The sequence below is a fragment of the Leopardus geoffroyi genome (assembly GCF_018350155.1).
Source record: "Leopardus geoffroyi isolate Oge1 chromosome X unlocalized genomic scaffold, O.geoffroyi_Oge1_pat1.0 chrX_random_Un_scaffold_67, whole genome shotgun sequence".
Taxonomy (NCBI): Eukaryota; Metazoa; Chordata; class Mammalia; order Carnivora; family Felidae; genus Leopardus; species Leopardus geoffroyi.
The window spans coordinates 18464-30243 of record NW_025543574.1 but is presented as its reverse complement, the minus strand read 5'-3'; the positions used below and the strand labels follow the sequence as shown (position 1 = coordinate 30243).

General features: G+C 57.6%; 1 protein-coding gene across 2 annotated transcripts; it reads right to left on the bottom strand.

Annotated features, from left to right (window-relative positions):
* Positions 1–614: 614 nt before the first annotated feature.
* LOC123595719 (paraneoplastic antigen-like protein 6B) lies at positions 615–4132 on the bottom strand. Of its 2 annotated transcripts, none has more exons than XM_045473389.1 (2): positions 3806–4132; positions 615–3522 (listed from the first exon to the last, which is right to left on the bottom strand). In XM_045473389.1, exon 2 carries the CDS (start codon positions 3363–3365, stop codon positions 1971–1973), a length of 1395 nt encoding a protein of 464 aa, XP_045329345.1. In that variant the 5' UTR covers positions 3366–3522; positions 3806–4132; the 3' UTR covers positions 615–1970. The 2 variants fall into 2 exon arrangements, with proteins under 2 accessions (XP_045329345.1, XP_045329346.1); XM_045473390.1 differs by having other exon boundaries at positions 615–3438.
* Positions 4133–11780: the final 7648 nt, after the last annotated feature.

Genomic DNA, 11780 nt, shown 5'->3' with positions numbered 1-11780 from the left:
GAGGGGAGGTGGGTTGGTAATGAGTCAAATAGATGATGGGGACTAAGGAGGGCCCTTCTGATGAGCATCGGGTGATGTATGGAAGTGTTGAATCACTATACTGTACACCTGAAACAAACATAACACTGTCTGTTAATTAACTAGAATTGAAACAAAAACTGAAAATAAAAAAAAAAAATAAAACCCCATCAGTCTAATTTGGCTTTCTCACCAAGGATGTTATAACCCTTTGGGACAAGACAGTTCTTTGTTGCATGGCCCCACTCCGTGCATCACGCACCTGAAACAATATTCAATCCCAGCAGCTGGATGCCAGTGTACACTTCCCCCTAGTAAAGGAGAAAACTATGAAAAACCTCACACATTTCAAAAAGCAAAGGTGACAGGACCAACCCAAGATGAGGACCAATGGAACCCCAAAACTTTATAATTCACCTATAAAATAGAACAATGGCCCTCAACACATTCTATTTTTCCTGTCAAAATGCCTACCCTACCCTGTCACTGGAGAAGCCTCCCATGGGTGCTGAACAAGAATCTTTTCTCTGGCTCCCTCTCCCAACCCCAGTAGACCCTTCCCTCAATTGCCCACAGCAGAGGCAAGACTCGGCTGAAACATTCAATGAAATTTATTGAAGAGAAACATTTACTGAAACCATTGAAGAGAGGGAATGACAACACAGAGAGGAACGTCTGACGGTCACTACAGCCCATAGGTCACGGACCCCCTCCTCTTGGGGTCCCAAATGAGGTGCCTCTGTTTCCCCCAACACCGTGGCCCTCCTGCCATAGTCTCCCTTCCTGAGGGCTCCACGATCGGCCCTTGGCCAGGATGATGAATGCGGATGCTGGCCATGGCCCCTCACTCCAGGGCACTCTCCACTCTGGCCGACATGCTGGGGCCTGGTCCTGCCCTATGGCCCGCACAGGACAGTCTGGAAAACGCAGCACGGGGCACTTGGACAAGCCGAAGAAACTGAGTCACAAGTAACAAGAGAGTGGCACATCAGAGCACGGTTTCCGTGGAGACTCCCACAGGCCACCTCTGTCCTTGGTCCAGTGCCTCCTTCCTGAGGTCACGGGGTGAGCACCAGCCATGCTCTCTTCTGTCCTTCCCGCCATCTCCTGGGATTGGGCTCGAGAGGTCTCTGGGGTGGGGTGGGGGCAGCTGCTCAGATAAGAACACACATACATCTCCACAAGAACAAGCAGCAGTTGGCCTAAATCTACACCGAGGAAGCAGAGGCTGAGCTCACGACACCAGACGACAGCGAGCAGAGCCTGGGCTCGCACTGAAGCTCATGGCACACACCCGGGCTGAGAGGTGGCTGCTGCGTTAGGCCAGGACACCCGCCGCGGGCTCCTGCACACCTCAGGGCTCTGCATGGGAATGGTAACTAGTGTGTGTGTAGGGGGAGCTGGGGGTGCCACTCGACACGGGGGGTCACTAAGGGGCCTACAGAGACACAAGTGGGCTTCCCAGAGCATGGAGCGACGTGCTCCAGGGGTCAGTGAATGAGGGTCCCCCTCTTGGGCGGCCCGAGGGGCCGGCACCCTTGAGACGGCCCCTAACATCTCCCAGGCCAGTGTGGGCGGCACACATTTTCAGGTGCCCCTCACCTAGGCTAGGGCCAGCCACTCAGGGGTGCTTCCCAGGCTGGCTGCCTGGACTGGCAGGGTTTCGGGCTGGGGCTGGGGCTGGGGCTGGGGCGGAGCTGCCATGGGAGGGGGCACCTCTCCCTGCCCCATTCTGCATCAAGTATGGTCATCCTGGTCCGTTGGAAGGGCTGATGGTGGTGATCAGGTCCCCGTGGGGGTGGTGGAGTGCCCGGGGGTTTGGCTTGGGCTGGGTGGGTCCTTCCCTTGGCCCTGCTCCACATGTGGGGTGAGGCTGCTGCCCTGGAGTGGCCTCCCCCTGCCTCCAGAGCTCTGCTGTCTGAGAGGAGAGGGGGCCTCTGGGCCTTCTGAGCCTATTTGCCCGAGGAGGACTTGGCGGGGCTCATCTCCCCAGCCCCGTCCTCATTTCCCAACTCCTCTGGGATGGGCTTGGGCCCCTCCTCCAGGGGCTCCCCAGCCTCCTGGTCTCCTGCCTGGGCGAGGCCCTCCGGCTCACAGCCAGGACCTCCCGGGCCCTCCCTGGAAGCGCTGCCCATCTGGGCAGGGGTGGGGCCCCCAGGGGCCTCTGAGGGTCTTGCCTGACCTAGGCCCGCAAGGACAGCGTCATGATCGTCACTGTCCTCCTCCTCAGACTCCCGCTCTTCCTGCTCCTTCTCCTCCACCTTGTCATCCTCCGCCTTAGCACCGACTCTGGCATCAGCCTGGGCATTGGCCCGGGCACCAGCCCCTTCCTCTGCCTGGGCTCTCTCGTTCCTGGCTAGACTGGCCTCCCAGGCCTCAGACTCCCGAACAAGCCCCAGCATCTCTAGGAAACTTGGAGACCTCCCAACCATTCTCAACTTCCTCAGCGCTTCATCCAGTGGCTCAATAAGGTTGGCCCTGGCGAGCACCTGCCTCAGGCGTACATGGTCAGCTGAGGCTCTGGCCAGGGCCCCCTTCTCAATGGCTTTCTGCAGCAAAACTTCCAGCCGCAACACGAAAGCAGAGAGCCGCTCGCCTGACTCTCGCTGAGCTGTCAAACACTTCACCCGGATGGTTGCCTGCGACTCGTTGTCTCCAAACACCTGGATCAGGGCCGCCAGGCAGTCCTGAGCCGTCCTGGCAGGGTTCTCTGCCAGGAGCCCGTGCACGAGCTGCAGGGCCGTCCCTCGAAGGCCCTCCATCAGCCGCCTCCTCTTCTCCCTTTCTGAGACCCCCTGCCATACATGTAGCATGTCTGTGGTGTGGTCTAGCCAGGCCTCAAAGGACTCCTCCCCTGGGGCGGGCTGATCCCTCCCAGAAAACACGCCCAGGCGCTGGTACCGCATGGTCTCCACCCAGGGCTGGACTGCCTGACTGACCGATCTGAGCCAGCACACCCTGCGCAGTCCCAGCCCCAGGGCCCCAGCCACACTCTCCACCGTCTGCCCCTGTTGCTCCAGGAAGTGGAACACGCGACTGAGAAACTCCTCGCCTGAGCAACGGGGCACAAAGACTACGTTCCAGGGACCCCCGGTGCCCGGGATTTCCCTGGGGACCAAAGCATAGTTAACTTCCCGGTCAAGCTCGACCAGAGCTGCAGTGGCATTATCCTCCTCTCGAAACACTTTGCCCAGCACGGTGAAGTGACCCATGGGCCACAGGGCGGCCTCCAGAGACTCTTGGAGTTCGGCTTCATCACAGTCCTCCGGGATGCCCAGAATGAGCAGACCCCTTCGAGCGCTGATGCCCATCCACCTGCACCAGTCCCGCAGCATCGTCACCGCCATCGCGTGCAATTTCCGCCGGCGCGGGGTTAATATCAGCGGTAGGAAACGGTTCCCGGCGCGGACCAGGGTGACACTGGGCAGGGTGGAGGGGGCGGGGGGGGGGGTGAGTTAGTGAGGGAGCCTAGGACTCAGAGAGAACCGCCCAGGTCTCCACAGCCTGTGAATACAAACGAGGCGAGAGCGAGGTTAAGCTCCCCCCCCCTCCGCCCCGCCGCGCCCACCCCCCAGGTGACCCTCCTCCCTCGGGGCGGTACCTTTGCAGCCCAGGCTAGACCCCTGCCCCGCCTTCCACCCGCCCGCCGGGGCCACGGCCCCCTCCCCACCGCGTCCCTCTCGCCCCCGCGGGCTGCCGCAGTCCTACTGGGGCGGGCGGAGGGCGGGCGGCGGGCGGGCGGGTCTCCCGGAGGGCTGAGCGCACCCTCCCCGGTTCTGGTACCTACCTTCCTCTGGGTCGGGGTCCTTCCTCGTCGAGGTCCCAGCAGGTGGGGCGCAGGGGCTGCGCCGAGCGGCAGCGGGGTCGTGCGCCCCTCTTTTCCTGGCTGCCTCTCACTCCCTCTCCTTCTTCCTCTCCCTGTCCCTCTCTCAGCGCGGCACGTGGGCTAGCGCGCCGGCGCCTGCTCGCCACCACTCTCTGCAGTGCGGACTCGGGGCGGGGGCGCAGCGGCGGCGGAGCGCGGACCCTCCGCGTCGCCCCGGAGACCGCCGGGCCATTGGCGCGCGCGGGTCACGCGGCCAGGCTGTGGCCACCGCCGCGGGCACCCCGGGACCGCGCGTGACGTCACCTGCTCCTTCCCCCGCCCCCGAGGGGGCGCTGGCACAGGTGGGGACCCTGGGGACCCGAGAGCCAGTGCCCCCATCCTAGACCCAACCCTGCCCACCTCCCGCCCCTCCCGGAACATGCTCTCGGGGGCGTCAGCCTGGCGAGGGGTCCATATCCCCGGGTGCCCACCAGAGAGCCGCTGGGCAGGCCCGAGATGCGCCCGCCAGCGCTGCATTCTGGCATGGGTGGAGCGCGGGATGGGGGCGCGTTCTGGGGCTCCTTCACCTGTTTCCGCCCCTCGTCCACTCCACCCAGAACGGGTCCTGTCCCAGCTAGGCGAGAAGCACTTCGTCCGGGTGCTACTACGTGGAATAGATGCCACCTGCGCACATGAGCGCTCGCACACACCACCGCAACCGGGGGTCAGCAGTCCCCATACTCGCGCGGGGGCCGTGGCCGCTGTGGGCACACGACGGGCCAAGATGCGTCGCTGCCCCAGTGCCAGGGCCCTGCCCCAAGGAGGGTGTCAAGGACTTTCCTGTTTTGCTCACTTCATGTCCCAATCCCAAGAACGGGCTTCTGCTACTTAGAGCTCAACCCCTTGGGCCTGTATCTTACCATGTGTCCTTGGGCAAGTCATTGCCCCTTCTCTGGGCCTCAGTGGAGGGACAGAACTGGGGTCTCTACCTGAGGGTGTGTACAGGAGAGCCAGTGGGCTGGGCGTGAAGCGCTGGATGTGTCCCCTGCCCCCCTGTGCTCTCGCCAGCCTAATGAGCTCTGAGACATCTGCTCTCTTGGCCCCTGAGGGCAGCATGGGTGTTGTGCCTCCCCAGAGACCTCTGTCTGGCCCCGAGTCAGTCTTCTTCTACAGATCCTTCCCCTTTCCTTTGCTACCTAGGCTAGTCACTGTACCAAGGCAGTGCTGCCACAACTCAAAATGGAGTGCCAGCCCCTCTGGGCCTCGCCACCTTGCACCCATCCTGTCATGGGAGTCTGGGGCCATGTGGACAGCCTCTCCACCGGTCAGATGGCAGACAGGTTCCCAACCGGCGCTGTTGGCTTCTCTTTCCTTGCCTGCCTGGCATCTGGCCAGACATCCTCTTCCGTGACTTGCCTTTCACACTCAAGCTATACCGGTCAAGGTTTTCCTGAGTGTCCAGCTCACTCATGCTCCTTGTTGAATCACAGCCCTGGTTTATTTGTCTATGACCCTGTGGATGGGCGTTCACACTGTTCCCAGTCTTTGACTGTTACAGACACTGCTGCCACCAGCACCCCACGCATGCCTGTCTTAGCCGCTGTCGGCCTGACAGGCTCTGGAACGTACGCCAAGAAGTGGTTTTTCTGGGACTTGGGCTGTGCCCATCAAAGCCATGGCCAGGTGTTGCTAATCTGTTATCTCCCATGAGTGGCTGAACCTGTGTTCACTCCCACCAGCAGCATAGGTGTGGTCCTGTGTGCCCCCACAGCCTGAGCAGCCTTTGGTCTTGTCCAGCCTTGACCACTTGCCCACTCCCATGGGGAGAAGTGCTACCTCATTACTGTGGGCCTTGCATTTCCCTGGTCGGCAGTGAGGTTGGGCATCCTTGCACAAGTGTGTTGGCCATTCCCAGTTCCTCTTCTGTGAATCTCCTTTGCTCATTTCCTCCCCACTGCTGAGAAGCCTCATTGGCCTGTTACTGGGAGAAAGTTCCTAGCATCAAGGGCAAAGGCACTCTCATTTTTTTCTACACTCACCCATCGCCCAGAAACAGGCCACATTGGAGTTGGTCTCATAGTGGGAGCTTGACTGGCCCATATGGTCTTACTCTCCCGACTTTCCTGTCTCTCAGGTGGTAAATGCTGGGTAAATGAAGAAGCACGAGTGTTCTGTCACAAACCAGCTTTCCCAGTCGGCCTCGTGTGTGGACCCCCTCCCCTTCTCCCCGCTGAGGGCCAAGACAGCCTCTCCTAATACAGGTGAACTGCTGCTCTAAACACCCACAGTGAGAATTTCTGTCCACCAAACCTTGGTGTTAGCCCTGCCATGGCTCGCACCCCACATTGTCCTCTTTCTTGGTTTCTGCCATGATTTATCTGGGGTCCTTCCTCAGAGAGGGTGCTCCCGTGGGAACATACATGGGTCCCGTGTCCCCAGCCAGCCAGCTGGCCTGCAGACCGACTGTCAATTCCTTCCCTCTGTTTTCAGCCTCGTCTCTTCCTACTCTCCTTCCTTCCATACCTGCTGACTCCAAGTCCAGGACTGTCTGGCTCTACCTTGGGGTGCCCATTACTCCCTCCCCCCGCTGGGGCTGGACTGTGATGCCTTGACTACTTTTCCTTTGTCACCTTTCAGCCCTCATTTTGCTCCACCTCTCAGCACAGTTGACCCTCCTTCCTTCTCACAACCTTTTCCTTTCTCAGCTTCTGTAAGCCCCCACCTTTGGGCTAATCTCCTCCCTCCCTGCCTGCCCATCGTTGGAACTCCCTCCTCCTTCTCCTTTGCTTGAGTTCAGTGCGGTGGAGGTGGGCTCCCAGCCTCAGCCCCAGGACCTTTGGTGCCTCCAACGCCATTCTCGCCCAAAGTCCTCTCATCCGAGGGACCATCTGCCCGCTGATGGCTCCAAATGTTTTGTCTCTGGGTGGGACCCCCTTCCCTGAGCTCCTCATGTCCTCATCAAACTGCACGCTTGGATGCCCCATGGGAATTGCAGGATGAAGATGTCCAAACAGGAGCATTTCATCCTCCTCGACACACTTGCTTCTTCCCCGGGATTCCCCCAAGGGCTCCACCTTCCACCTGGTTGCTCCAGCAAAGATGCCAGGATTCTTTCTCCCCTCTCCTTTGTTCCTTACGCCCAATCTAACCCAATGTGGGATTTTATCCACTTTAATCGATGACTGCTGGCCCTCTCCACGTCTCCATGGTCTCCTGCTCTCCCAGCCTCCACTCTGGCCTCTCTTTCTACTTCACTCCCACCCACAGGGAAGCCAGGGCAAACTCTCTGCAACAGCACCAGACCATGCTCCTCCCCAGTGACAAGTCCTCCCTGTGGCTCCCCATCTCTTTAGACTAAGGAAACTCCAAAGTCCCTTCCCTGGCCAAAAGCCCCCTTTGCCCCACCCCCACCCCCCGGGAGCTGGCCTCCTCTTATGGTCTTCTTCTTCCCATACCACCCACCCCCAGCACCTCTCACCAAACTCCTGATTCGTTGGCCTTATCAGCTGGCCCCAGAGCACCATACCCAGCTCTTTCCCATCTGTGGCCTCTGCCTTCCCTCCGCTTCTGTGTGGGACAACCCACCCCAAGAACTTCCTGTGGTGGTGGCCTCCTCTTCCTCCTCTTCCTCATTCAAGTCTCAGCAGAAATGCCTTCTCCTCCCAGAGGCCTCCTCTGCCCAGCCACCCACAACAAAAGTGGAACCTGGAATACTCTCCATTCATATTTAGCAGCATTGATTTATATGTCATCATATGATAGATAGAAAGCAGAGATTTGGGTCTCTGTTTTGGGGCATCAGGGTCTCCCTCCCCAGATGGCAAGCTCCCCAGGAGAAGGGGCCTTGCCCATGTTTCTCATCCCAGGGCCTCATCCCAGAGCCTGGCTCAGAGGAGGCCCTCAGTGCCTTGTTTTGAGCAAGCACCTGAATATGTCAGCCTGCTGCCATCTGCCACGGGCCTGGGACCTTTACCCTGAGGGCTGTGGAGGGCCCCGATGGGTTTGAAGTGAGAGGGTGGCAAGGATCAGACCTGCTGTGTGGTTAACTGGGCAGCAGGGAGGTAAGCCTGGAGCAGACGGGGTTTTCTGCAGTCGGCCAGACCAGACGGTGATGGGCTCGGTCTCTTCAGGCAGAGGGTTTAAAGAGAAAGGGGGAAGATACAGTCTCTAGGGAGGGAGAAGGCACAGGGAGGGCTCAAGCAGGGTCCCAGATTTTTCACTTGTGTGTGGGCCCAGAGGATGGGAGGGTCCTTCTCTGACATGGAGAATCACACCAACAGTTATCTTTCTTTTCCTCTCACCTTTTGTGAGAGAGGGTGTTGGGAAGTGGGGTGACGGGGGTGGGGATGAGTTCCTGTGGCCATGCTTGCATTTGAGAGGCCTGTGTGACACCCAGGTAGATATACACTCTTCCCTCTTCCTCCTACCCCCACTGCCACCCAGGCCCTGTGGGCAGCTGGGCTCCCTGGTAGAGGTAAAGGAATTGTAATTGTGCCACCTGCTTGGCCCAGCTCCCAGGGTCTTCCGTCTTTTGGCTTGGTCCCCCTGATTTCCAGTACTGGGCCCTGCACAGAGCCAGCACCCAGTAGATGTTAACCACGTGGAGAAATAAGCACAGAAACACTTCACTTTGGGTGGCGCAGAGATGCTTCCATCAAGACTCACAGAGGGCCCGGGCCACTAGGTGACTGGACGCTCCCATAACATACTTCCTCTAGTAGTAGCTGTTGGGAATAAAGTCCAAGGGTTGGCCAGCCTAGCTGAGCACATAGAACATGGGCATGGCAGCAGAGGGAGGTCTCGGTGCTTCCCTTCACTTGGCTGCTTCACTTGACCTCAGGTGTGTCCCTTAACTTCCACAGGTTGAGTGAGAGTGTTGTCTGCTCACAACCCAGGAAGAGCTTCTCTGCTTTGCACCACAAACGCCAAGGGCCCAAGCCCTGCACAGCCAAACGGGCCCCTCCTGTCTCCTCCAGGGAGAGCCTGAAGTTCCCTCCTACCTTCTTACCAGGCAGTGCCCATCCACACTTCCTAAACTGTGGCTTCAGACCAGGTCCCAGCCAGCCGAAGACTTCTCTGGCTGCTCAACAGCCCTCTTCCTCCACCACCCCTTCTCCTCACACACCCGGTTCTTGCTCCTAGCCTCTGGGGGCTCCCTGCCCTGCCCCAAGCCCTCCACAGGCTCTTGGGCAGCCAGGCGGGCCCTCTCCTCCCTTTTTGAACCCGCCATCTCCTTGTTGGCTGCTCCTACATGGGGGACAGTACTTTCTCAGCTTCTTCCTGGCTGCCAGCCCCCTCTGTGTCCACCTGCCCACTGAAACCTCGAAAGCGCAGGTGGCTCCTTTTGGGTTCACACGGCGCTTTGGAGCATCACCTCAACGTGGCACTCATGCTTCCCCGACTCAGGGTACTGCTGGGCTGGATAAGTGTCAGCATGTCCTCCTTCGGTCCTTCACAGACCCGGTTGCCTACGGCACACTCTGTAACTCATGGAAGTCCCTCTGGGGGATGCAAATGTGGGACTCGGGGTGTGGTCAGCCTCGAGTGGTTGCCAGCCTCTCTCTGCCTTGGGTCGGGGTTAGGATGGTTCTCATGTTGAGAATTGGTGATAGGAGTGTGAATTGTCAGAACAGCTTTAAATATCTGCATGCAGTCATTTTCAACAAATCATCCAGCTACCTTGAGACCCAGCCCTGGCTCTCCTACTTATTTACCTAGGAGAATGGAACATAAAGAAGGAGACTCACTCAACAATGTTCCCATCAGCTTTCATCATAATAGCCCCACACTGGAGCCAACCCAAATGCCCATTAGCAGGAGAAGGGATAAGGGGCTTGCTGTGAATCCCTACCCTGTGGCGATCCCACACAGCAGTAAAAACCAGTGGGCCCCTGACCCTCACAACCCCATCGGTGTGTCTCACAGACAATATGCCAAGTGAGAGAGGTTAGACGCCAGAGTGTGACACCGTATGATTCCACTGATACAGAATGCAAGAGGAGGCAAAAAGGATCTGTGGCACAGGACATTCTGAGGGCGGTTGCCTCCAGGGAGGCAGGAGCAACTGGCGAGGCAGTCAGAGGTACCTCCTGGGAAGACAGAAATGGTCTGTAGCTTGACAAAGGGCTGGGTCAGTCACTGAGTGGATGCAATTTTCAAAATGCATCAAACTGTGTACACTTTGAGTAGAGGCAGCAGTAATAAAATGAACCATGTTCTTTAAGGCTCTGTTACAGAGCACCTGGTGCTATGGACTGAATTTTGTCTCCCCAGTGTTTGTATGAATGTATGTACGTATGTTTGTATGCCAGGGCCCTAAATCCCAATGACTGTATTGGGAGATAAGGCCTATAAGGAGGCAATTAAGGTTAAATGAGATCATAAGGCCCTGATCCGATAAGGAGTAGTGTCCTTCTGAGAAGAGATGCCAGGTAGTGCTCTGTCTGTCTCTGTCTCTGTCTCTCTCTGTCTCTCTCTCTCTCTCTCACACTGTCTCTCTTTCTCCCCTCTCCCCCATCTCCAAATGCACAAAGAAGAGGTCCTGTGAGCACACAAAGCGATGGAAGCCACCTACAGGTTGGGAAGAGAGCTCTCAGCAGAAACCAACCACATTGGCACCCTGATCTCAGACTTCCAGCCTCCAGAACTATGAGAAAATCAAGGTCTGTTGTTTAAGCTGCCCAGTCTGTGGTATTTCCTTACAGTGGCCTGAGATAACTAAGACACCTGGGTTCCGTTGTGTTTGCCTGGGAAAGTCGCACTTCCCTGGAGAACCCCTATTTCCTCATCTGTCAATCGGAATCATCTGCCTGTCTCACTGGGAGGCTGTGAGAATCCCCTGAGAGAGTGTATGTGGTAGTGTTTTGGAAGATTCCAAGTTCTGGCATTCTCCTGAGGTGACATTGTGTTCCCTGCCATGGTGAGTACAGTGCCTCTGTAATGTGCAGGCTCCTCTCCCAGCCCTGCCTCCTCAGAGCCTAGCCATTGCCATTGCCACCTCCTAGGAACGAAGCCCTTGAAAGGAGCACAAGTCTCTCTCTCCTGACCTGCCACCTCTGTGCCTGGAATAAGGGTGCGTCCTGCCCTATATTGCCTTGACCCTGGTGACTGAGTCCACGTTCTCCCTCAGGAGCCAGACCAGCCAATCCAGCCCAACAGGACCTCAGTGAGCCCTGAAGCCTTTGCTTACTTGTCTATGGCCCTCCTTCCTGGGCTGCCTCTCTCGTAACTAACCTCCAGCCTTCTCCAAATGCAAGTGTTCCTTTAGCCTCCAGGGGCCAGGTGTACAGGGGATCCCTTCCCTTGGGAAGGAAAGATATGTTTTATCTTTTCCTTCCCTCCTTCTCCCCCACGGGGAAGGAAATTCCATCCTGGTGAACTTGGGGGAGCTCCGAGGGCCTTCCCCAGACAAAGTGAGGAACTTCTTTAATTTATCCAACAAGGAGTTGAGCTGTACCCTCTACATTCCACTCATTATAGTATGTGCTGAGCCTCCGCCTGCACATCAGAGCAGAAGCAGACCCTGCCCTAACTCAGTGCATAATCTAAGGGGTGACCACAGACCATAAGGAAATTATCCCCCATGCAAACGTTGAGGAATAAACTCTGTCATATCCATCAAGGGGACTCACCCCACCCCTACCCCAGTGTCCTGGCATCCATTCAGGTGGCAGAAAAAGCTCTTTGTGCACATTTCCTTCCAGGAATGGATAGTACAGAGCTGCAAAGGATCAACCAGTATTCACTGAGTGCTTGTTTCAAGTCAAGTATGGCTCTAGAGTTCAGGGATCCGGGCAGTCAGTGAAACAAGAAACGTCCAAAGAGAATAAAGGGTATAACTCTTGGCCTCATTCTCCTCCTCCTCCTCCTCCTCCTCTTCTTCCTTCTCCCCTTCCCTCCCTCGCTCCATCCCCTCCCGCTTCTTCTCTTTCTCCTTCTTCTTCTCCTCCTTTTTCTC

What these genes read in the sequence shown, in the direction of transcription:
- LOC123595719 (XM_045473389.1), bottom strand. Translation starts at nt 3,365, where the DNA reads ATGGCGGTGACGATGCTGCGGGACTGGTGCAGGTGGATGGGCATCAGC.